The following is a 25,457-nucleotide window of genomic DNA, read 5'->3' as shown; positions in this document are numbered from 1 at the left end:
AAAACTTGTTATTATAGCTGTATTTAAAAACATAAACTGGTTCCTTCTAATTTTTAAGTTATTAAGAGACATAGTGGAAGGTGTAGAGCCGCTTTCGGCTCCGTGGCCACAGGTTGCAGACCCCTGGTTATGCTTCACTTCAGATTTGACTGTTTAGGAACAATTTCTGAACGAAGGTCTAACCCCATTTTCAATTCTTCAAGTGCTTCTAATAGATTTTCTTTCAAGGCTGCTCTGGATCTCTTTAGCACCATCCAACCTCCCATCAACCATTTCCAGTTTCCCTGTCCCTTTAAGAAATCCAGCATGATGCTGCCACTGTGTTTAGTGTGCTCATGTTATGTGCAGCCTTAGCGTTCCATAACGTATTCCATATTGGTTCATAATGCACGTGAAACAAAAAGTTGAGTTTTGGTCTCACCTAACTGCACCCTGTTCCACACGCACCCTGCCAACGGCAGAAAGTTTATGCCTTCTCTATTGTTTTGTGGCTAAAATCCAAAAGAAGTATGGTGAATTTTGTGATCAAAATGTGAAATAATTAAAAAGGTGTGACATAAGTTTAAAAGCTGCAGTTGTTCAATTCAGTGATTACTTAAAAAAAAATAAAAGACAGAAACGAAGACGCAGGATGGTCTGCCGCTCATCCTGTTTCTAATCGAGTTAGCAAGACAGAAGCTTTAACTCCATCTGGGCGACGAGGAAGAAGAAGAAGAAGAAAATGTTTCTTTCTGGACTCTCTCTCTCATCCCATGTTGCTGCTGTTTTAAATTAAAGCTCTGAATGCAACCCCTGTCAAAACACAGACGAGCTAAATACACGCAGCGGCTAATTAGATTGCTGAATGAGTTGGATTTTAGACCATCTTTCTGCTCTTTGTTGGTTCGCTCAACATGGAAATTACAATTCCTATAGAAGCGGCCGCGTAATTAGCTGGAGACAGACAGGATCCCCGCTCACTTAACAGAATGAAAGAAGACAAAAGATGATGGGGCTGCGCGCATCTATTTGTGAGTCGGAGTACGGCGGCAGGGGTTAGATGGGAACGGAGACCGGGCGCTTTAATCACTTCACACTGTCCTGAGTGGCAGGCTAAGTGTGTTAGCACCAGTGTGTCGGGCGTTGCAGGGGGGGATGATGCAGTCTGGGTTCGGCTCAGAGGAAGGATAAGGGTCCAGAATCATTCAGCAGCGAAAAAGTTTGACAGCCTCTTATTCCTACTGCACAATTTTCTCCCCTTAATCACAAGGAACAAGGCTCTAAACAAAAAAATAAATAAATAAATTGCCAATTATGACAGCTGCATAGCATTTTTCATTATTTTCAGCTTTTTTGTTTTTCCCAGCCCCGATTTCTGTGTTTAATGGTTGATAAAACACCACAGAAAAAAGGAGCTTTGTTGTCTTAAAAGTTTTTTTTCTCATATGTTTGAGTCCTTTTAAACTACTGCTGATCAAATCAAAAATTAGAGACTTGACAGGATTTTTTTTTAAAGTCCGTGCAGCTTGGATTTCGTACAATTAAGAACTCAAGTTATAATCTTGTACTCTAATGTAAGACATATGCGTCACGGAAATATTTTAAAGTGACAAAATTGTGACATCCCTTTCTGCATTTTCTCTGCATGCTAACTATCGCATGATTATGCCACTTCCTAAATATGAACTCTGGCAGTGAGGTGGTGACCGGTGACGCAGCTCGTTTTTCTGAATGAACGGCCAGTTATTCTCTGTCGTTTTCAGCTTTAAATTGAATATTTCATTTATCTGACAACAACTGTCAAGACATTGGAGATAATGGCAGATTGTGTTAGCGTGAGGTCAGCTAAAGTAAACACAATGTGACGATTAAAGTGATTTGTTTTGCAAATACTTTTTTCTGCATAAAACGCACCAATTAAACGATAATTAAAAAAAAAACAGTCTTAGAAATCTGTATCAAGATTTTCTTCAAAGACTAATAAGATGGTGCTTTGGCATTAATGCATTAATGTTAGCATCAATGCTAGCATTAATGTTTGTTAATGCTAACAAACATTAGCGATAGCACATTTAGAAATTTTCTACAATTAACCAGATATCCCATATAGAAAAATCATATCCTACTGCTATAATTTTTTTTTTTTTTTTTTACTAAGAAATTGAGGAAAAAAAGATGAACTCTGGATTTTTTAAAACTGGGATAATTTCCCATCTCAAGCTTTTTACTCAAGCTTGTAGAATGGAAAACATGAGCGGTTCATAAGTTCATTTTGTGAAGAGAACAAGAACGGCAAATAGAATAGCAAAAATAAAAACGTGCGTTGAAACGTAAAACAGGTGAACCAAATGCTGCAGTGTCACTACCACGCTGTTAAGTAAGCGTGTGCGAACGCAAGGGAACAAACAGGATGTGACACACCGCCAGCTGACTTCAAAAGCAAAAAAATAACAAAACCAAACAAAAAAAAAAAAAAAAACTGTTGTTTGAAATGTTAATTCCCAGCGCACAAATCGGAAAGCGCAGCTCCGGCGTGACCGAAAAAGCCAGTCACCTGCAAGAGCTCAGCCGACAAACACACAGGTAAACACACAGGAGGGGACGCGGCAGGTGTCAGAGCAGCGGCACAACACACACCTGATGCTAGTCATGCTTCCAGTCTCAGAGCCGAGCTTGCATCTCTCCAGCTGACTGGCAACAATCTGTCGTTCGGCTTCCAGCTCCCTGGTCAGACGTTCGAACTGCAGCTCCTGGAGACAGACAGGGGAGAGAGAGAAAACGTGTCAAAATCAGTCACTGTGTTTGTTTACTGTCACATCCCAGACCTCGTCGGTTTGAACTCGCCGTTTGCGGCACGTTTTTAATTGTTGCGAAAGTGAGTTGTGACGGGAAGACGGGCCAAGACTTAGTTGTGTCTGTCGGTCCGCCACGGCCAAACGTCAAGAGAGGCAAAAAAAAACAAAGCCGGGACAACAGGAGGAGGAGAAGGTGGGCTTTAGGAGGGGAAATGTGTGATGTGAGATCTGAAGTGACAGATTCAGGTGAAAAAAAAAACAAAAAAACCCCGAAATCAATACAATTACACTGTATGGATTCTTGCTTGGTACTGTGGACTGCCTGACGTTACTGCAGTAATTGAGAAGGCTGTCGGTCCTTTCTTCACGTGTAATGACTTGATCGGTGGGTGCAGCGCAGCAGACAGTGGAGTGTGTGTAACGGTGATGTGATCTGAATAAAGAGGATTGTTTTATATAAGAGAAAAACAGCAAACAATCGTATAGTTCAATTAAACAAATGAACATGGAATTGGGCAGGAATTTGATTCGATTGAAGGACGTGTGTTTTTATGTCGCAACAAAATTGAGGAGAACGTTTGTTTCCTAAAGCTTCTAAACTAAGGCTCTGTTTACATGACTATGATCCAACGAAAATGGATTTCCCCCCCAATTTCTATTAACACATTTACCTTAAGACATTCTAATTGAAGTCTTTGTTTACAAGTTGAAAAGGTGTAATGCCCTCGCCACGCCTCTGGTTGGTGCTAGGTTCTTCGAAACTAAGTGGCGCACGCATAAAAAAAAAGTTCTACCTGAAAGTCTACTTTGATTCACGTTTCCCCATCAAACACTGTTGCCCCAGTATCTGGGGTAACACACACACACTATGTCTGTATGCGTGTGTGTGTGTGTGTGTGTGTGTGTGTGTGTGTGTGTGTGTGTGTGTGTGTGTGTGTGNTGTGTGTGTGTGTGTGTGTGTGTGTGTGTGTGTGTGTGTGTGTGTGTGTGTGTGTGTGTGCGTGTGTGTGTCTGATGAAAGTGCAGTTGCAAAAAAGTGAAAAAAGTGGGAAAACTTTGATGAAACGGGTTGTTTGAGCCTTCAGGGGGTCCATAGAGCATAACCAAATCCACAAATCTGGACTGTACCAGAAAGTGGCAAGAAAAAAAATCCACTGTTAGGAAAAAAAAAGAAAAAAAAAGTGATCTAGTCAAAGTAGAGAACTAAATCCAAATTTGAATATGTGGAAAACCTTCAGCACTGCTGCAAAGAAAATATGATTCTAGTCGAGTAACTACTTATGGCTTTTATACCAATATTAGGACACGTTAAATCCAAGTTAAATTTAGAAGGTAAACATAAAACACATCAAAATTGTTCCTCCAAAATTAGGTTGCTTTTGCACGAACCCCAGCTCCCCCCTCACCCCACTTAATTAAAAGTGTGACAAATAACCACTAATTACCTGATGCACACAAACAAACCGGCATCCAATTAGAGTGTTTGCGCCTGCGGCTGCAAGATCCTTATCGCTGATTACACGTAACTGATTTGATCTATTTGGGCCAAATATCTAAATAAATAAAGGCTGAAAAAAAGGCAAACAGCAGCAACATCAAATTGTCTTGGGGATATTTTAAAATTGAGCAGAAAATAAGCAGAGTTTCTTTTTTTTTTTTTGCTTGTTTTTTTCGTTCTGGCCTACTGCTGCTTTCTGGTGAACGGTTTGTGTTTGTTTTTTTTATTTTTCGGGGGCATTTTTCCGGTTGGTTTACCAAACAAATGTAACGCAATCACCGATAGAAGACAGCGATGAGTCGCCGTGGGAACAGGTGTGCTCAGCTGATGGGAAAACAACATAATTGAAAGAGATTGAACTAAAGAAGCCAAACTATCTCGTGAAAAGTCAAAAAGCGAGTAAGAAAACACCAGCAGCAACATTTTTTGGAGACATTGGCCCTCCAATTTCATCCCTTGTAAAGCTTGAACTTGAAAAAGCTTGAAAAAAAAAACAAAACTTACAAAATCAACCAACAATAAAAAACAAAAATAGAAAATGAAGCCCAGATGGGGTCCTTCATGTTTGGCATGAGGCTGACCTAATCTGCCAAAGTAAACAGTCCAAAAATGTAAGACCAAGAAGGGGGGGATGTGTTTATGTGCTCAAATATGAAGGGAGTGAAAATGATAACCAAGGGTAAACATCCAACAGAGCTGATAAGCTCTGTGTGATATGCCATTCTGGCAATCCTTTAAAACTTTTCCACATTATTTGGCATTACAAACTTGAATGCATTTCATTTGGATTTCATTTGACGTTGGACACAGAGTGGTACATGATTGTGAAGTGGAAGGGGTGGGGGGAGAAATGACATCTTATACGGTATTTTCTAACATAAATCTGAAAAGTTCTCGTTAACTCAAGTGGGAGAGTGTTTTAGAAAGGACAGAAAAAGGAGTAGTAAGAATGCAATCGCAGAGAAAAGAAACAGTCATCAGACATCCTATTAGGAGCAGATGTGTCARACAAGACCAAAATGTCAACCTTTCAAAATGCGCTAAGGTAAGCTAACACYCAGAGCCTMCCAAAAACAGCGTCACACGTTGAAACGTGGAGGAAGCGGCAYGATGGAGCAGAGGAGTCRGGAAGATGGACGAAGCGAAACAAAACTTGAGAATCKGTGGCAAAAKTTGAAAACTGATGAACGTCAACCTCGACAGGGGCGAAGCAAAACGAGACGCACTTTTCAGGGTTTTTTTGCAGCACTCGATCAAATAAAAGAACCCAGTAGCAAAAAAGTGACATGAACGAAGACGCTCAGATGTGGTTGGAAAAGACTTGAATTGACCTCAACTCAAGATATAAGGGACATTATCTCTCAAAGCATTACTAGTCTACCGTTTCTGTTAATGGACTGCACTGTAAAAACACTGAATCTTACCAAGCAATTTTTTTTTCTAGTTTGTAGCACAAACAACTTACTTACAAGTACATTTTCTGCAAGCTATATGGGTAATTTTTAAAATCAATAATTCTTGAATATTGATTAAAAGTTAACCAATTTCTTTTTTCACTCACAACACAGGGGAACACATCTTGTTTTATATATTTTTTGAACTTSTTTTGAGGAGGCCATGTTTTTTTTTTCGCAGCGGAGCCTAAACCTGAATGACACTTCGGGCAAACTTCAGGGTTCCCTTCTTTTGCGAAACCATTTCATTCTAAAAGACTCGTTCGTGTCGCACCTTCACGAATCAATTCGAGARTTCCGCGGTAATTACGCAGCGTATTCCCCTCGCTTACGTGCAGGCTGCGCTCTCGCCAGCAGGCACAACTCTCGCATAGAATTTGACACATAAATGCACCCGTGTGRCCTCTGAAGTGCAGATAAAATGACACGACCGCAGCTTTGTCAGGTGGCGAGTATTCAAGCTCTCTTCAAATGGGGACRAATTRCAATAGATAAAAAGAAAAGACATACACACACAAAAAAAAAGCTGCCAATCGATGAGCCGTGAGGAACCAGCAGGACGCGAGCCGTGTTCGTGCAACTGCGGGAAAAGACGTTTWATTTTCATTGAAACATTTTGCTGCTGTCGACCATCTAAAACTGTGTTTGTTGCGACCGAAAAGCCTCYAAGAGGCACACAGTTGCGTGTCGACATCACTAAAGATCCTCGCAATCCTCTGCGAGAATAAAAGCCAGTCGCTGGTAGCAGAGGTACTCTCATTTGCMTCTTAAATACCACAGCATGAAAGGAAAAATCAAAAAAATAAAAACACAGCACGCTTTCCCCCTGCGAGATCTGACTTTTTATGCTTCCAAATCAATCTAAACTCCCTAATCGACTGATGTTAAGCCCAAGAAGAAGAAAAAAATGGAGTCTACTTTCAGGGCAACATCTATAAGAAAGTTTTTCCCCCCCTTCTTTTTCTCGTTTCTTTGTTAAATCTGATTATTTTCCTGAGAGCAAATACTGACACCAACTCAAACACAATCCTTTAAAAAAAAAAAAAAAAAAAAAGAAGCCACAATGCAATGAATCGCTCCCTCCTTTTTTTTTTTTTCCCTCCATGCCCCTCTGATCTCTGCTTCGGAGCTGACGGCCAGACACCTGTTACTGCGGGAGAAGGAGCCAGGACCTCATATGAAATCTCTTGTTTTTCCAAAATTAAGACAAAAAACCCCAAAAAGTCAAACAAAGAGCAAAACCTACAGAGYGGATCAATTCAAGCTGCAAGGACAWGTAGCCTACCTTCACATGGACCATAATGCAAAAACAGGCAGAAATTCACAAAGGATCCTGCTGCTGCTTCTCTGAGCTCCCATCTGTGCGCCGCTTCTTCCCTCTGCTCCGAACCCTCATCTATCCTGCGTCGGGACGCAGCGACCGACAGAGGCGGAAAGAAAGAGACCGAGAGACCACAAGTGTCACTTGAGCTGACTGCAGCTCGGCCCCTTCGCCCCCTCTTCGGCCCCCCCACCTCCCAGTCTCTGTGTCTCTTTCTCTCTCCTTGCTCAGAGGCCATGAAGCTCACAGACACACACAGACACCCAGACACGCACACGCACACACACATAAAAAAAAGAAGACGAAGGAGAAAAAAAAGCACACATACACACCTACTGTTCAGTGAGCCACAAAGGTCCCCATGGCAACGCAGCATTTAGAAGCCCCGTGGCATTATTTATGCAACGTTGCATCACAATAGGCCCTCCCACCGGCCGGTCCCTGCCAAAAAAAGAGAGCCCGCCGCTCCACAATCACTCCCCTGCCTCTCACACTAGCTCCTTCTCCCCTCTTTTCCTCTCTGACCAGACCATCTGCGCGCACACACACACACACACACACCCACACACACAAAAACACCACTAACCACCCTTCTTCCTTCCTCCACCTTCTCTTCATCCAACATCACTGGAAAACAAGAAGGGATTTTTTTTTTAGCTGAGGAGAGGGCAGCCAAGAGGGGCTGAATATGCATGGGAGGCCTACACTCGGACTCATGCCGACACAAAAACATGCTGACACACACGCACGCACGCACAATACTCAAAACGCTCACGCGTTTGTACTGCGTTCTGCCTGAGTGAAATTCTACGAGTCGAGGTGGGATGTGGGGCAAAAAAAAAAAAAAAAGAAGAATTAAAACGTAGATTAGCTGCAGGAAGTTACGTGAAAAAGCACGTGTGCAAATAGAGATACAATTCAGATGGTATGTTGAAAAATAACGCTCAGGTTCAGAAAACAGCTGTTCTTTCAAAGCGCGTTGAGAGAAGACGGAGCAACTGGCAGAACTGTCAGCAACGCTGGGGATCTTCTGAATGTCGACACCAAACTGCTGCACAACGATGAGCTTAAATAACAGTAGCATATGGTGGACCTATGGAGCGCAATATTTATGTACACTTCCCAAGGTTCAAATCAGAAGAGTTGCTTTATTTGCAGGTCGTTTGTTTAAAAATACAAACGATGGCTGGACGCAGAATTGTTCTACATGTTTATATAAAAAGGTTGTGAAATTAGTWGAAATAAACTGCTTATTTCCATTGCTAACCCTTGCCATCTCATTAGACCAATGGCATATCTATCTATCAATGTGCAATTTGTGAGCATTAATTTGTGGATGAAATACACATCATATAATGATTGACTTACCTCTGAATTTTGACTTTTAAGGCAAAAAAGGGCAACATTATTCTGAAATGAAATTATATTGTATCCTATTTTTCTATATGCATATAGTTTTCCTCTTATTCAGCTCAGCAGAAACAACAAACTGTGTGTTTGGTTATTAAACCCATAACAATGGTTGGCCAGCCTATTTGTGCTAAAAAGTAAGACTTTCCAATTCAAAGTAGTCAATAATCCAACACAAAAATTCAGARGTATAGGCCAAATTTGTTTTAAACATGGCTGCCAAGAAAAAGGTTGCGAGAGTTGTATGACTTAACAGTTTCTGTCTGTTGCATAATCTCTGTTTACACGTTTCACCTGTGGTCACAAGCACAACATGAAGAGAAAACCGTGTGTTGCTGWCAGAATTTGCACCAGAGCAGATCGAAAATCCCACTGGTTTTGTGAAACCCTTCCAACTAGAACAAACTCAACTCAAAATTCGGACGTCAGACGGACAGGTCACTGCAGCTGATGGCCGACGGCTAATTGCTAACGGCAAAAACACTCAAGTTTCTTCGGTCCAAGCAGTCGAATGTCAGTTTTTGATCAAACCAAAGGTTCCTGTGAAGCAGATCACGAGCTTTCAGACCCACAACTGCTGGTTAGGCACTCTGTTGTTCAGGATTATATGCTAGAGTGACTAAACTCCAGTTATTCCTTATTAAAAAGGCACATGACTGCTGGCAGCAAGTTTGCTACAAGGGAGCTGAAAGAGTGAGAATGTTTTAATGAAAGTAGCGCAATCTGATGAGAGAAAGAATTAACGTGTGAAAGTTTTAGATGTGTACAGCAAGCAGCTACGTAGAAAAACACAGCAAAAATAACCAGTGTATTTGTAGTGAGCAGAATATCTAAAATATCAGACCATTTGGTAATTAACTATACTAACAAAAACAAACCTGAAGCTCCTATGATTCCATTAAGGAAACACAGCACGTTTAGGGAAACTTTTCCTTTTTTGTCATGTCAGAGACACTGGGTCTGAATCCAGAGAAACGTTTTTACAGAGATTAGAAAATCTTTCTGCACTGGTGCACATTAAACCAGGCTACACTGTCAAAGAGAGCTGGAATCTCTTTGAAGAACTTAGGATTCGAGTCAAGATAAAAATAACTAATGCGACTAATGTGATATTTCAGTGGGAAAGTCCAAAGAACTTTGGATCGAGACATTTGAGATTTGAATCACAAAACATAGCACAGACCAACACAACCATCTTTAACTCATGGATGAATCTTAGCTTATTGAACGTTCAGACGTAGGAAGAAAATCTGAATCTGATCCACTATTATTTTTTCTTTAATAAGACTTTTAAAGGCAACTGAGACAGCTTTACACCTGTTTAAAATGTATTGCAAAGAAGCATTGCTGCAACACAGAAAAAAAAAATAAACTCACATTTTCTTACTTTTTGASCTAACTTTATTAAAATGTGCCTACATGAAACACAAGCAGTACTGACAGTTCACAGGCAACACGAGTAAACAAAAGCTCAGCGAGGTAAACGACACACACCGCAGAAGATAACCAAAGCAATAAAGAAATGATCTTATTTTAAAGAACGTCATGGCAAAGAAAATATGAAGCTCTTCGACGGGCAGGAGGCGGGAAACACCCTGGATTGGGCCAATCACAGGGCAACCCAGAGGACAAACAGGACAAACGACTACGTATTCACACATCTAAGCAAAAAGACCAGTCGTGTTCTTCGACTGTGGGAGAAGCAGGAATACCCAGAGATCCCCAGAGAACATGACAACTACATGCAGAAAGACTAATAATAATAGTAATAGCCAATATGACATTTTAAATCAGAAATGGATGGAAAGCTTAGCAGACTTTCCCACCACAATTAAACTGAATCCTTGATCTGGGCTGCCTCTGCAAGTTTTATGAAGTCACAAAATGAGGGATTCAATTTTCTGTCTCTGCCATTGATATTTGTGTTTCCAGCATACAAAAAAAAAGTGCTTTGTTAGTAAAATTAGTTTTTGGTCAATGGATGAAAGGGAATGTGCAGCTAAAACTGAGTAATGTCAAATATCAGCAGATTTATCATAAAAACCAGCATAAAAGTCCGTTTTCCTACCCACATACAGCCTGGCTCGAAATCAGACTCCATGGAGACCCAGCAGGTCCGAACTGATGAAGCCAATTTCACTCCTTTTCTTTTCCTTTAGCTCACTGGTTTAATCTCTAGTTCTCCCTGTGACAATAAAGCCACGCACCTGGTGCACTGGTATGCACCCAGCACATGCAAAGCTCAACTTGGCGGTCATTTCTTTATTCAAATTTGACTCGGCTCAGTTTACATAGCTTCTGATCTGCATCTGAACGACTCTCTGAACAGCGCTGCTGCTGCATAATGGATTGGGCAGAGCTGTGATTGAGTACGGCGACTGCAGTCGGTCCAGGAGAGCAAACGGCAGGGATGGATGTCCAGGTGGGCAGACCGACGATGAGTACCGTATTTTCCGCATTATAAGGCGCATAGAATAGACGCTACAGTAGAGGCTGAAGTTACGTTATGTATCCACTAGATGGAGCTGCACTAAAGTGAATGTCAACAAAACAGTCTGACTCCGGTCGGCGAGGAGAGCCTTCCGCGACTGGGCCGGGGCGTGGCCGAACGATGGTCACCCTTCTCCGTTCGTGCACAGCATGTTCGTGGAGAACGTGGTGCTAAATGACCTGCAGACGACCTGATTCTAGACAGTCGGTAGGTAGATAGGTCAGTCAAACTTTATTAATAGATTACAAACCAGCATTCTGACAACTATCCCAGCATGCACCGCGCGCTTCTTCTTCTACGGGCGAAGTCAGCAGCTGCTTACCGTAGTTGCTAGACCTGTTGTGGCTCAATATTGGTCCATATATAAAGCGCACCGGATTATAAGGTGCACTGCCGGCTTTTGAGGAAATTGAAGGTTTTTAGGTGCGCCTTAAAGTGCAGAAAATACGGTAGGTTTATTTACTGTCTGCAGAATTTAGATAACTAAACATTTGACATTTTCTTACAATGAATCCAAGGTGTGTAAATCTAGTCGTCCCAAATCTACTGCGCTTTGTAAAATTATTATTATTATTATTATTATTATTATTATTATTATTATGCCATATAATCATTACTTTTAGGGACCACAAGCTTATTTTTTTGGTACGACACAATGTGTCACATTAGAAAAAAATGATAACTGCTTTTCAATGATGTATATTATTCAAGTAAAAATCTTAAAAGTGAACATTTGTATTCAGCCTGCTTTATTGTTACACCTCTTTAAACACTCAAATAATTACTTGCAAAGAACTGTAGTGTTAGGATCCACAGTTTTATTTTATTTTCTTTTGTCTCTGTAGTTTAATTTGCAGCCCTTAAATGTGTCACAACTAAAACTCCTAACTGCTCACATGCACTCAGTTTTCTATACAAAATTACCTTTTTATTTTATTACAAATGAATTCCTTGAAAACTAAATAATTATTTTTTTTAAAGGTTACAACAATCACGGGTTTCTAGATGTACTTTAGCCATCAGTTACAATAACGGAGCAAAACCAAGTGCTTTTCTAAAGTGATTGGGATCTAAATATTCTGTTGTAACAGATAAAAACCTGCAAAATTACTAACTGTTTAACTTCATTCCCAGTTTGGCTAAAAAATTAAAATAAAAAATAAAATCGGTGACATCAGCACAAAGTTTCTCTGACATCCAGAGTTTCTCTGGCCATTAGAAGGAAAGGACAGGAATTAACCTTGGCTCAACGAGAATCTGCTTTAATAAAGTCCTTGTCCACAAATTGCATTACTAAAGATTGTTTCCGCCACCATGTCCTACTGGAGACTGATGGAGGACAGACAGCCATGCTGCCCCCACCCCACCTCACCACAAACATCATTACGGACATTACTGAAGAGAAACAAACAGTTCTGAGACAGCGGCTCGGACTGCGTACGTGTCCTGTAGCTAAAGCAGTCTCCCTCGTCTCCCCAACGCAAAGTGGTCTAATTGGGCCCCGTGGTGTTCGTATGGCATTTAGAGCCTTCAGATCGGTGGTCCTGTTTTCAAGGCAAAATGTCACAGTGGCTGTACAAGCTAAGACTGCTGCAGCCTGGAAAATGATTAGATACAGTGAGTCCATTTGGTAACAATGCTCTCTCCAAGGCAGAGAGAAAAGAAAAGCAAGTTTGAGAAGGTGAGGACAACAAACCAGCAAAGATGGAAACAAAAGACTTCGATGCTGTTCTACTGATCATCGTCTCGTTCGGTGATCAGAGATTTTTTTTTAGTTGTCTCTAGCTGGTTTCAGCAAATGCTAAAATAAAATAAAAATCTAAAAACGATGAGTATTTACAGAGCTACAGATGAGAAAAATGCTTTGCCTGGGATCAAGGTAAAACTGTTGACTCAACTTGGAGAGAAAAAGCACCCTAAAGCTTCCTGAAAGCTTCAAGGTCCTCACGGCAGGTAAACATCTCACAGCTAACAATTTCATTTATTGAGTTCATTGCTTTAGCTGCTCTGAAATAGGCAATAATCTTTTTAATCTTCCTCAAGTTAATTTGTGCAGAAGGACTTTCAGTCTTTCAGTCTATTAATGCGCTTGCCTCCAATGTTGTACTTCAAGTATAAAGAAGCAAGTTTGAATCAAACAGGTAAGACCTGTTTCTTTGGGGTTTTTTTCATGCATCCTATAAAAACTTGAAAGATTTGTTACCGTTTCAACTCAGTGTCAACCCTGAGCTAATTGCTAGTGGCACTTGTTTTCAGGTGAAGGCATTTCTGGACCTGGCTTCAGATCATGTTGCTTGAGGCACTTTGTGAGAAGTGAATATGAGATAATTGGGTCGCTTTCAACTCCATGTCGTCCTTCAATACCGAAGAAAACACAGTGTTCGCATTCTTGGCATTAGACCGAGCTTGAACTAAGTGAAAGATGGACTCTGCCAGGGTCCAGGTTGGTCATTGGTCCTGGTTTTAGTGCTGGCTGAAGTCATAAAGAGAAGGGCACCTAAGGGCCGCCTTAGAAGCCATAAACTTCTCCATGCACTGGAGTGGTTAGCAGCAGAATTTCAATTCGTCAAGAGGAGTCACCAGAAAACCATTGACTGGTCCCCTCCATGGCTGGGTTGTTTCTTCCTCAAGTCTTAATGTCTTGGTGACGAGTGATGGTAGACTGGAAGGGAGACCAAATGGATGAGGACCTTGCCTTTCAGGAGCTTTTGTTGAAGCAAAGCTCCTGACAGAGCAGCTAAATTGAAGCCACAAATGTCCAGATGTTGACGTTTAGCTGAGCCACAGTTTACTTATTGCCTCAATAACTCAACATCCTCTTAATTTAGTTAACTTAATCGTAATTTAATTGCATCTGAGACGCATTTAATCCTTATTTTCAATGTTTAATCGTATCTCGGTTCTCCTCAAATCCATTGCTGCCACTATCTGAACTTATCCGTTTACCGGCGTTTCCCTCCTAGATGGAGCCACAAAAAAAAGCTACTGCTAGCAAGACCTCTGGGTTTTTTACTGACTAATTATCGCTGCTTCTTTGCCTGTTGTCTTTAGCACGCAATAACATAATCAGCATCCACAGATAGACTTATGCTCACGAAACCTCAAGTTTGGTTTCTTGTCTTTCGGGCATGTCAGCCTTCTGCTCAGGCCTCTACGTAACACGGCCCACCACACACTCTGTCAAAGCTCAGTCACCCAACTATTCTTTATGCTGCCAAACGACGCATTAACAGGGAGAACAAATTGCCAAATGAAGGAGTCCCTTCGCCCGCCATATTTCACTGCTTTCTCGCCAAGTGCTGCTGCCAGCTTTCAGCTAACGATAACTTACATGAACTCTTAGCCAGATGGAAAAGACTCTTGCTTGAGGTAAGTGAGATTGCACCTTCACTTGGCATTCACTTCACTGGTCACTGAGCCCTGTCTAATGTTTTGATGCTCTCTGCTCCTATGCACACTATCGCAGCAGTTTTTTAAATGACTTCAATGTGTGTGTTTGGTTGATCGTTTTGATGCAGTTCAGCATTTGTCAGGCCAGATGTTCGGTCAGATATATTTATAGTTGCCTCGCCTCGTGCATTCACCAGTCTGACAGACTGATGAGATTTGTTTTCAATCTGTAGCGGTTAAAAATGGCGTCTGCTGTTGTGCTACGTGGAAAGAAAACTGCAACATGTGTTGCTTTTGTCCTGCTGTTAGGAAAAGGGTCAGAGTTTGACATGTTGTTCACAGCTGTACTGAAAAATGGAGGAGATGACACAAAATTTTAATATCACTATATATATCTGGTATTGCTTTAAATTCAAAACTACAACAAAATATAAATTTTTGATTCTATTAAACTGGATTATCAAATCTAAATATCTGGCAGTAATTAGGCCAGCGGGTCATGAAACTGGATTCAGACTAAAAATGTGATAAGTTACAGTTAATTCATGATTTAACAAGGAAAGTAATTACTTTTTATTTTTAAAAGAAAATTTGACTGGGATTGTTTGAAGAGTACTTTTTCCCCTAATACAAATGTTTACACATTTACAAATGTGTTTGACATTGAGAAACATTTGACAGAATACACCTACTTTTAACATAGTGCATGATAAGGAGACAAATAACGCTACATCAGAAAAATTTAAAATAAAACTGGGCTGTCACAGAGCAGACATAAAGGAACAGGACCAGTTCTGCTTGTCTGATGGCGCCCTGGTGTCCTCTGTTTGACTGGAAACGGCACACAATGCGAGACTTTTTCAAACGCCGACATGTTGTAATAAATAACCGGGGATGGAAAAGAACAATTCTTCCCCAAATCCCTCCTCTCCTCTGTCTTTTTTTTTGTTTTTGTTTTTCTGTGTGGCCCCCAGTGTACGATGTAAATTGAAACAAACATTTGAATCACTTTCAGAAAACTTTTTTTTATGAATATCTAACTTTGTGTGGAACTTTGAAGAGAACTATATTTGGTAAGTTAATGAGAAAGGCAAAAATGCTAAACAAATCTTAATTAGCTCTCAGTAAACAAATGAGTAGCATAGCAGCGAGTGGGAGAAAAATACCATTTGGGAAGGCAGGGATGCCGAGCAAAAACTGAAATAAAGAGCCTAATGAATAGTCAAGAGTCTCTATATGCAGCAAAAGGATACCCAGCCAATATAGTTTGTGATTAATACAAATTATAAATGGACTTGGAGTCAAAGTTTGCATTAAAATGTAGTGAGTTTTTGGCCAAACAGATTTAAAAAAAATATATACAAGCTCATAAATGAATTACATTTCTGGATGTGTGATATTTTTTATTTGTAACCTGTGCCTGACCTTTGTAGCTGCTTGTAAAAACACAGCAGGAGGTCATGTTGGCAGCAAGCAGGAGAGGAAGGTTAAAGCTGTAATCTAGTTTGTTTTCCTGGATAAACTGAACATGTACATGTTTTCTCAAACAGGATAAAAACAGGTTTTTAGTACATTGTTGCTAGGTAAATTTTAGACATTTTTTTGTCTCTGGATGATATGTTTCAATAGGGAGGTTTTTAATCAAGACATTTAAAAAAAAAAAGATATTTTACTTTACGTATTTGTAATTGGGGTTGCAGCAACACATCCAGGTTGAGAGATGAAATGAAACAAGAGGAAACAATTCACAAAATTTGTTTGACGAGAATTTATGGAAAATAATCTCCTTTTCTGTTTGCACAACTAAAGTTTTCAGTGTTTTAAAACTGTGTTTTAATCAAACTGTAACTAATGTAGTGTAGCCCGGCCCTCGAATTGTTACAGATTTCAATTCTTGTCTAATTCGAAGGTGGTTCTAATACCAAAAAGCGTTGAAAATGCTCCCTTTATGTGGTTTTTACAAACAAAATGTCACAATCCCATTACCTTCTTAGTTTATTTTTATCTGACTTTCTGTGCTCTTGTATTTTGAGCGTATACTTTTGTTTTGTTTTTTTATGTTTCTTTTTATTTTTAATTATTCTTTTGATCAGTCCACTTCTGAGTTACTCGCCTGATTTCCTGCTTTGTTTTCATATCTCTGTCTCTTAGATCAATTTCCCTCAGTTTCTCTATCCCATTTCGTTACCAAGTTCTGCCCTGAATTTAGTTTTTAGATTATTCTTTGATTAATTCTCAGATGTAATTAGTGTAAGTATGTCAGAGTTTAAAATATGATCCAGTGTTGTCCAGTCTAGTTGTAAAGTAGCCCATTAGCTTAGCGCAGATAGGACGATCTAAATCAGGTACCAACTTTTGAGGTGTTAGCTACCATTCTCTCAGTGACTATAAATAGTTTATATCATGTCTTTGACTCCCTTTGAAGTATCCGAAATACTGTCACGCTGAAATATTTAAATGTGGCAGAGGCCAGCAGGTGTTGTCAGCTAGCATGACAAGTCCTTTTTAGTCGAATCTGTCAGCGCTAAAGGCAAACCTTTCACCTTTTTTCTTTGAATAAGCTCTATTTAAGTGAGTGACTGCCAAAGTGAAATCTACTTTAACTCTGGTTTCCTACGCTACTTCTCCTTTATGTGATTCCATAACAATGCTCTGCTTTTTGTTGCTAATTTAGTTAGCATTGGCTACATTTTTCACTAAGTTAGCCAACTAACACTTTGGAGACGGCAGCTGTTACTCCACAAACCCGAAAGGGAAAAGAACATTTTTTGTAGTGATTTTAAAATAACATATCCTACAAAAGCATAACGTGACTAAATGTAAACATTTTTTAGATATCTAAAACTCTGAGAAACACGTTTACATCATGTTAAAATTGGTATCATATTTATATCCCTTGTGGGCATCAGACTTGAGATTTCTGGCTTGTCAGCTCCTCTCCACTAGACTAAACAGTTACATCTACCTTGTACCAAACTATTGTTTACCAGCAACATGTGCTAAAACAGCCAGCCAGCTATTGACCTCTTAGTCTAAAGTTGTCCCATCCGTCCACCTCCTAATCTGAAAATGACATCGGTTTTCCAGCTGTTGCTTACCAATTATAGAAGAACTGATTGCGGGTGGTTTGCTGCTCTGGCTGCATTACATAATATCAGCGTGACACAGCTATTATCAATATTTTGTAATACTGAGCTTACACAGTGTAATGTTATTTTTTCTCCTGATGAAACAGCCCAGAGTATGCCAGCCCTAAGGCAGCACACTGGCCTACCCTTTCTGCAATTGATTCCTGTGTTGTGTGGACATATTAATCTTAATTTTTTATAACAGACCAAAAAAAAAAAAAAAGATAGTAATAAAATACACTCAGGCTGACCCTGGCCTTGGGGCTCCCATTGTTCAGTGTTACATCAACGAGACGCTGGTGCTGCTGAAGGGAGAAAAGGGGAAGCAAGTACACACAAAAATCCTTTTCAGGAGAACAAGAGCACTTCAGTAGAAATTAGCAACCAAAAAGGCATTTCAAATAATGTAAAAGAAAGATCTATAAAGACTCACAAAATAGGTTTTTTTTTTCTATTTCTTTAGATTGATTTTGTCTGTGGATTTCTTCTACAGAGTTTGCTAACAGTGTTGCTCTTTATGCTCACCTGACTGTATATAGACAGTACTTGATAAAAGCATTCGCACATCCTGAACTGCTTTTACATTTTATCACTTCAAAACCATGGATTCCAGTGTATTTTATCGGCATTTTACTTCTACAAAATATCTGTTTTCTTGACACAAAATGCCAATAAAACTCATATTTGATGTCATTTTTAGGGGTTCACATATATAAAGTGCGAGGAAACCGATTCATTAGTAGGGTGGGAAAAAATATATAGTTTGATTTCTTTGATCAATATTGAAATTCCAATCATTTTGAATAATAACTCCTAAAGTTAGGTTACAGAAAAACTGTAAAATAAAAATGAAATGTCATTCAACTGTAGGTTATTAACAATAAATAAAACAAGCAGTCTTTATAATTTTGTCATATATTTTTTAAATAACTTCAATTTATGAGAAACTATAAAATATGTAAAAGAAAAAATGTATATATATCAGGAAGTCAGATGAATTACAGAACATGTAACATCATACCTTTGAAAATAAAACACCAGTTGAAAATATTATTTTTAAAATAATTTAAGTTAAACATTTAAAAAGTGATGAATGTTTCATTAAATATTGTGTATGCCTTATTTCAGTCAAACAAATTAGCTGAAATTTCCACTGGGTGACTTCGTGATCCAACACATGCTTTTAGATATTGGCAAAAATGTATTCCATAAAACTCAGTCGCTAGTTTGTTCATAGATAAATTACCGACGCGTTTGAGTTCAGCCTTCAACAAGAGGGAAAGCACACATCCATCAGCAGACATTATAAAATAAGAGTCTGCTTTGCAAAGGAGAAGCTGCAGAAAATTGCTTWAAAAAAAGTCACTTGTTTTTCAGGATTTAAATTGTTTAGATTGTTTACGTAAAATGGACCGATAAATATAATTAATTACTGTATATGGCCTTATATATGTTTTCTCAAATAAAATAAATTTAACATGTAGTAAGAATCTACCAAGTAGATTTCAGGGTAGAGACGTTTTGCATACTGTAATATTCACATTTCTTCAAGGTCAAATCCCACCAAGCCACAAGGCAAAAGTAGCAAATCGGCGACGCGGCCGCGTTTTCCCCCAGTGTCTGTCGCTCAGTCAGAGAATGAGTCTGATTTGTCAAATGGAAGAAAGCTCGCTCAGACTCCACACTGAGCCTGCTCCGCTATCAGACTTAGTGACAGCGGAGATGATGAACGGCGGGAAGACAAAAGCTGACAGATGTGATGAAGACAATGTTGAATGGCTAATCAATCTCATGTGGGCAGGAGGAAACGGAGAGAAGAAATAAAAAAAAGGAAGACAGCAGCAGGGATCTCCTAGTGTGAGTCAGCACAGGAAAGAGAGGCTGATTGGCAACATTTGGAGGCATGTGTGTGTCTGCAGACCACATATCTGTGTCTTCGATTGTAATTGTGGCTTTTTTTTCTCCATCGTGATTTTTGGGTTTTTATTGTCTTTGTGAGCCAAAATGAATGGTGTACTTTATTTTATGCCTGTTTTCTTTAGTGGACTGATACAAATAAATACCCCACCCCAAAAACAAACACTGGCATCAACCCAAAATGAAGAAACAATCATTTAAAGCAGCGACAACGATGTAATCACGGTGCACTCTCCTTTTATTCACACATTCCGATCAGAAAGCCATTATCGTGCCCTAGATCATCCGTGAGAGTCTGCGTGTCTACATGACCTGCTTATGTGTGTGTGTGGGTGTGTGTGTGTGCGCTTACATGTTTAAATCTACATGACCTACTTAGGCTGCAAACGGACCTCAAGAGCAACTGCGACCACACGTCGATACATGAAGAATCCATTACATTTGCTTCTCTTCAGACCATCACTTGCTATCTTTACCTTCTGGATATCCTCTCAGTCCAGCTCCGATGTCATTAGGAGGGAAGACTGCGCCCGTATAGAGAGCCCGGAGCCATGTTGTTCGTCACTATTAAAACCTGGCACTTGCATTACCGCGACTGCAACCTGATGGCCTTCTCCTTAGTCGGTGATTCAGATGGATGGTGTTAAAAGAAGCCTTTGGACCGAAGGCTAAATAAAGGCTGCCGCACTGCAAAAACACAAAATATTGCCAAGTGATTTTGGTCTAGTTTCTGGTGCAAATGTCTTAGTACATTTGAAATAAGACAAAGATAACTTACTATAACTTTTCAGCAAGATATAGGAGCTTGTTTTAAGTCAATAATTCCTTAATTTTGATGAATAAGTACTAGTTCAACTGGCACCTATAAAATGTATTGTTGGCAGTGAAATTATCTGCCGATGGAATTAGCTCTTTTTAATCAATATTAAGGAATTATTGACAAAAGGACCTCCTAAATCTTGCTGAAAAGTTACCTTTGAATTGGTTTTGTCTTATTTCAAGTTTACCAAGATATTTGGACTAGAAATTAGACCAGAAATGTTTGGTAAGGTTTGGTGTTTTTGCAGTGCGAGGTCTGATTTTCTCGTTATCCTTACAGTACCTCTGAAAAAACCCTCAAACTTTTTCACTTCGCGATATTTGATCGTAATAATTTCATGTGTTCGACCGACACAAAGTTATGCACAGTCATAAAAATGCATGTGTTTTACGGCAAAAACAAAAATATCCACCTGTATGAGATTTAGTCTGATGTTAGTGATCAAACAGTATCATGGAGGACAAGGCACACTTCAGACTCAACTTCAGGGAAGAAAATCACAGATTTTGTGTTGTTAATTTAGAAATATTCATAAGGACTTATGAAATTTGCGCTAATGTATGATGCAAAATGCAACTTTTTAATTGAGCCATGTTTTCTCTACATAATATAGCACTAACGTGTAATAGTGTACTATAAGCCTGGTGGGCCACCAGGCTTTACTTGTATCCCCACCAGGCTAAGTATTGCTTATTTATTTATGTCTTTTTACTTTTTTTGCATTTTTTTCAGACTTTATAGTTGGTGTTCAGGTATTGATCGTCCAATCTTTCAATAACACATAATTACCAAGTGATATTTTCAACTTTAAACATTTTGTAACTCAAAAACACGACAGGCTTCTGGGTGAATGACTGCCCTGGTTTTCTGGGGGGAACCTTGGTAACATCAACCAAAATACATCAAAGTTTGTGGACAAACATTGAACAAATGTTCAAGAGGTGTGAATACTCCTGCAATGCACTGTGCATGTTGTTTTTTTATAATAAAATCCAGACTTCTGGTCTTACGACCCAACATCGGCTGTGACATGAGGACAATTCAGCCGATCGGGTCCAGCAGCCGCTCCAAAACATCCGCAGTAAATGTTCTGTCTAAGCACATAATGGGATCTCACACCAACATCACTCCTAATCTGTTTTGATGTTACTGTATGCTGATTAGTGTTCATCCCACCGTGGAGTAAGCTGCTTTTTAAAGTAGTTTAAAATGCAGCAGTGTTGTGGCTCCTGAGGGTGACAATGTTGGCCCATCTGTCCAACATTTTAGTCCAGATTAAAAATAAAAAAATAAAAAAATATGCAGACAAACTGCTGAATGGATTAAGATGAACTTTGGTACCCAAATCCCGCGTTAGTGTTCGAAGCATAATGATTTGCCGCTCCCATTTACATTGGATTTTGGCGAGAGGCATGTCAAAATTCCCCATCTGTCCGACATTTTTCAATTTGTGCTTCAGCAAAAATATCTCCGTCCCGCTCAGGACATGCACCGCCGGACGCCAACACACATCACTTAATCAACTGCGACAACAAAAAAAAAAATTGCAGTGGTGTCACGTTTCACGAAGAAAGGAGTCCTCATGAGCGATGCTGCTCGTACGCGGAGGAGGTGGGAGGTTATTCACATCTCCGCCTTGGCGTCTTTCCGTTTTTACATTTCAGAGCCGTCCGCCTGCCTCCCTGGCAGGCAGGTGTGCTCACACACATCTGACACCTGAATTAGTCCATTCTGCTTTGGCGACACATACGATTAGCCTAAATTAGAAAGTGGACAAGTGTTTCCTTCACCCCCTCCACTGCTTTATGCAGGAAATATGTGAGAAATTTCTTAATGATGTTAAATTGGGGCTTACTGTCAGAGACGCTGAATCAAAGCAATTGGGATGCAGTGATCAGGAGTTTACTGGATAATACCCATTGTTGTTTTATTCGTAGGTATGCTGTGCAAAATTTGAGTAATTTTATATATTTTTTACTATTACGACTAATGAAATCTAACGGAAAATTAAGGAATGATAAGATTATTCAAATTTATGCGTAAAATATAGCCCCAATCACAGATAAAAAATATTAAAGCGTTTTACAGCACTAGAATAAAATGCATTATGAATTGTTAATAATAATAATAAAACACAAATAAGGAAATATTCAAAAATAAAAAGACAGAAATCACTGAAAGAATACACTTTTGTCTTTGAGCTAGTTTCTAGTACATCTATCTTTTACTTGAAATAAGACAAAACTAATTCACAAGTAACTTTTCAGCAAGATATTAGAGCTTGGTCTAAGTCAATAATTTCTCAATGATAAGAAAATACTAGATCCACTGGCACATTATTTCACTTTTAGCTTTTTCATCAATCTTAAGGAATCATAGCCCTAAAACAAGCTCCTATATGTTGTTGAAAAGTTAGGTTTGTTTTATTTCAGTGTACTAAAATATTTGCACTGGAAACTGGACCAACAATAATTGTAAGATTTGTGTTTTTATAGTGTAAGAGGGGTAGGATTAATGTTATAAGGCTAAAAACGCAACAACAAAAAAAAAGCAAGAGAAAGAAACTCTACAAGATCTTCTTTAAAGGCCTGTTTACTAAGATGCTTTCTGACCTGCTCAGACTCTGGAGAGAAAGCTCCAGAGTCTGTGGGGCCACAGCAGCAAATCCTGTTTCCTTTAGTGAATCCTGGAATTAATAGGCAGCCAGAGAAGCTGGAAAAGTAGCAGGGTGAGATAAGTGTATTAAAAGTCTTAGTCAAAAGTCTAACACAAGCATTTTGAACCGTCTGGAACCGGTCCGAGCAAGTTACGTCATCAGGACAGGAGGAAAGCGAGTTGCAGTAGTCCAGACACAACAAAATGAATCCATGAATAACAGTGTCCAGTCCAGTACAACTCAGAGTGTGACCCAACGGAGCTACAATGTAGCATCTTATCGCTAAGATGTTAAGAGCGAAACAGAGACCAGACATGAAAATCAAGAGTAAAAAAAAAATCAAGAGAAAACAAAAAAAAAAACCATCACCATGATTCCTAATAGAAGGTTTATGATCCGCGTTGACCAACAGGAACCCGGACTTTAGGAACAATCTTGTCCGGATCACAGATGAGGATTTCACTTGTTGGAGCAGGTCACCACTGATTCATCCACCAATAATTCATCCACCAATCCGGCCTCAATAGCCCCGTGTTGCTTCAGGTCATATTTTGGTGAGTTCTACTCAGAAAGCTTTGGCTTGTAGTCAGGAAGTCATTGTACTCTTTGATTTTAAAAATTCACGGCGTTGTCATAAACTGGACATAATCAAAGCAAGATTTGCCAAAAGATTCTGCATACCAGAGGAGCTAAATATGGAAAATTCTCTTCTTGTAAAATTAGCATTCTACTGCTCAGCATGGTGTTCTCCGGAGTGATTTTAGCATTGTGAGAGAAAATACAGGCTTGGGACAATCTGCCATTTCATACCTTGGGCCTTTCTACTTCCAGTTTGTGCCCATGAACAAACCGCTTCACCCTGGTGTATTTTAACCGCTTCTGGATACATGTTAGATATTTCCAGACATCGGGAATTAGATATGAATGCATTCTATCAAATCTGACAACTATGACAGTCTCATTGTTACCCATTACCTAAAGATTAACCTAAAAAGCTATTTCCATGTAGTTTTTTTTTTTAATGCTGAAATGATTTGTTGTTGTTCATTTATTGTAGCTAGTTGAAAACCTGGAGTGAAAACAGCATTACCTGTTTAGGCGACATTTTCCAGACAATGTTTGCGTTTAGGATGGGAACAAAAAAAACGCAAACAAAAGCAAACAAGAAAAACGACTGTATCTTTAAGAGCCCCAATTTAAATTCAGTACAGGTCAAAACCAAGCATACCTTCCACACTCTGGGAGAAAAACGAAAGAGTTGAGAACGTTCAGCCACATCTAAGCACCGTGATTAATATTCTAATCCTCATAATTTTAAAATGAACATCAAACGGCTTCAGACCTCTAATTCCTAATCGTACACACGTCGGAAAATAAAATGAAGGTGACTTAGTCTCGTCTCTGTGTTGCCTCATCACATCCAACAAAGCTGCTCAGATTTGATAAAATGTGGGGAAACGACGCTTTCCATCACATTAGGCGAAAAATCGCCGCACACGGCTGTGGCTCGAAGCCCGCTACATCGAGATGTAGTGACACATTTGTGACACGCTGGCTTAGTGGGACGCTCCATCATAGGTGTTTACTGTTTACTGTCACCTTGTTTCTCTCTGAAAGGGCTGCGGGACTTATCCACCGTGCTTTCTGGTGTTCATCTTTCATTAATTTTGACAACCTCCTGTGTATTTTTGCACAAACACAAGCACACACATTGTCAGAGGTGCTTGAACACACATACAAAAAAAACAAAAAAAAAAACTTCTAACCTGTTCCTTGACGGAGGCGAGGATGGCGGAGGTGGTTTCAGACTCGGAGCCGTCTCCGTTGGAGGCATTGAGGACGGGGCTCAACATGGCGGCGGCGCTGGCACTGTCAGAAGCCACCTCAGGCACTGGCATTCCTCCTGGAAAGAAACAATGCGTCCAAGTCTTATAAAAGGCACTCTCCAGTGTGACGGCGTTCAGACAAGGTCACTTTCACACGAAAACTTTGACTCGTTTCAGCGTTTTTTAGAAAGCGGACCTAGTTTGCGAGACCAGTTTTATAGCATGTAATTTAGAGGAACAACGTGGCTTTTGTGTGAAATAGATACAGGGCTTAGTCTTTGTGTTTGTGATGGTAGAACTTTCTCACTGTGACACGTAACAACCAAAAGCTTATTTTCAGGACTATAGAGCGCACCATACTATAAGCTGCAGCTACAATTTATAAAAAAAATAAATAAATAAATAAATAATTTAAAAAAACTGGAAACGTATATGTGTAAGCGTACTGGGCTGTAAGCCGCAGGTCTCTCCGCCGCTCTCTGTTTTCCATAAGGACCCAGCAGAGGGTTGCGTCCTAATAAACCTGTTGGATTTATTAAGGACGCAGCCCTCCTTCTCCAACACAGAACCGTGTTTTCATTCACGCCGAGCTTCCGTGCAGCGGCTTTATTTCCCTCCTCTACTGCTAGATTGATAGCCTTCAACTTAAAAGCTGCATCATATTGTCATGTGCTGGAGTGGTTGGTGGTGAGGAGAGAAACGCTGAGACCCAGGTTTTGATGAAAATGATGATGAATTTAATGAAAGTGACTCAAACAGTCCAGATCTTCAG

At 39.7% G+C, this 25,457-nt stretch overlaps 1 protein-coding gene across 8 annotated transcripts in view; it reads right to left on the bottom strand.

Moving 5' to 3' along the window:
• Window positions 1–25,457, bottom strand: part of ctnnd2b (catenin (cadherin-associated protein), delta 2b) — a 175,235-nt gene that overhangs the window by 94,970 nt on the left and 54,808 nt on the right. For 6 of the 8 annotated variants that reach the window (XM_008433036.2, XM_008433035.2, XM_008433037.2 and 3 more), the window contains exons 2-3: window positions 24,626–24,762; window positions 2,617–2,729 (exon numbers count right to left, since the gene is read on the bottom strand). In XM_008433036.2, the coding sequence (XP_008431258.1) occupies window positions 2,617–2,729; window positions 24,626–24,757 (245 nt within the window). In that variant the 5' untranslated portion in view covers window positions 24,758–24,762. Of the gene's footprint in view, window positions 1–2,616; window positions 2,730–7,011; window positions 7,228–7,379; window positions 7,475–24,625; window positions 24,763–25,457 lie in introns of those variants that run through there. The other 2 variants (XM_017310042.1, XM_017310041.1) reach the window with 2 other exon arrangements.

This window comes from Poecilia reticulata, linkage group LG17 (assembly GCF_000633615.1).
Source record: "Poecilia reticulata strain Guanapo linkage group LG17, Guppy_female_1.0+MT, whole genome shotgun sequence".
In the NCBI taxonomy this organism is placed as follows: Eukaryota; Metazoa; Chordata; class Actinopteri; order Cyprinodontiformes; family Poeciliidae; genus Poecilia; species Poecilia reticulata.
The sequence above is the reverse complement of the archived record's forward strand: the minus strand, read 5'-3'. Positions and strand labels throughout refer to the sequence as shown.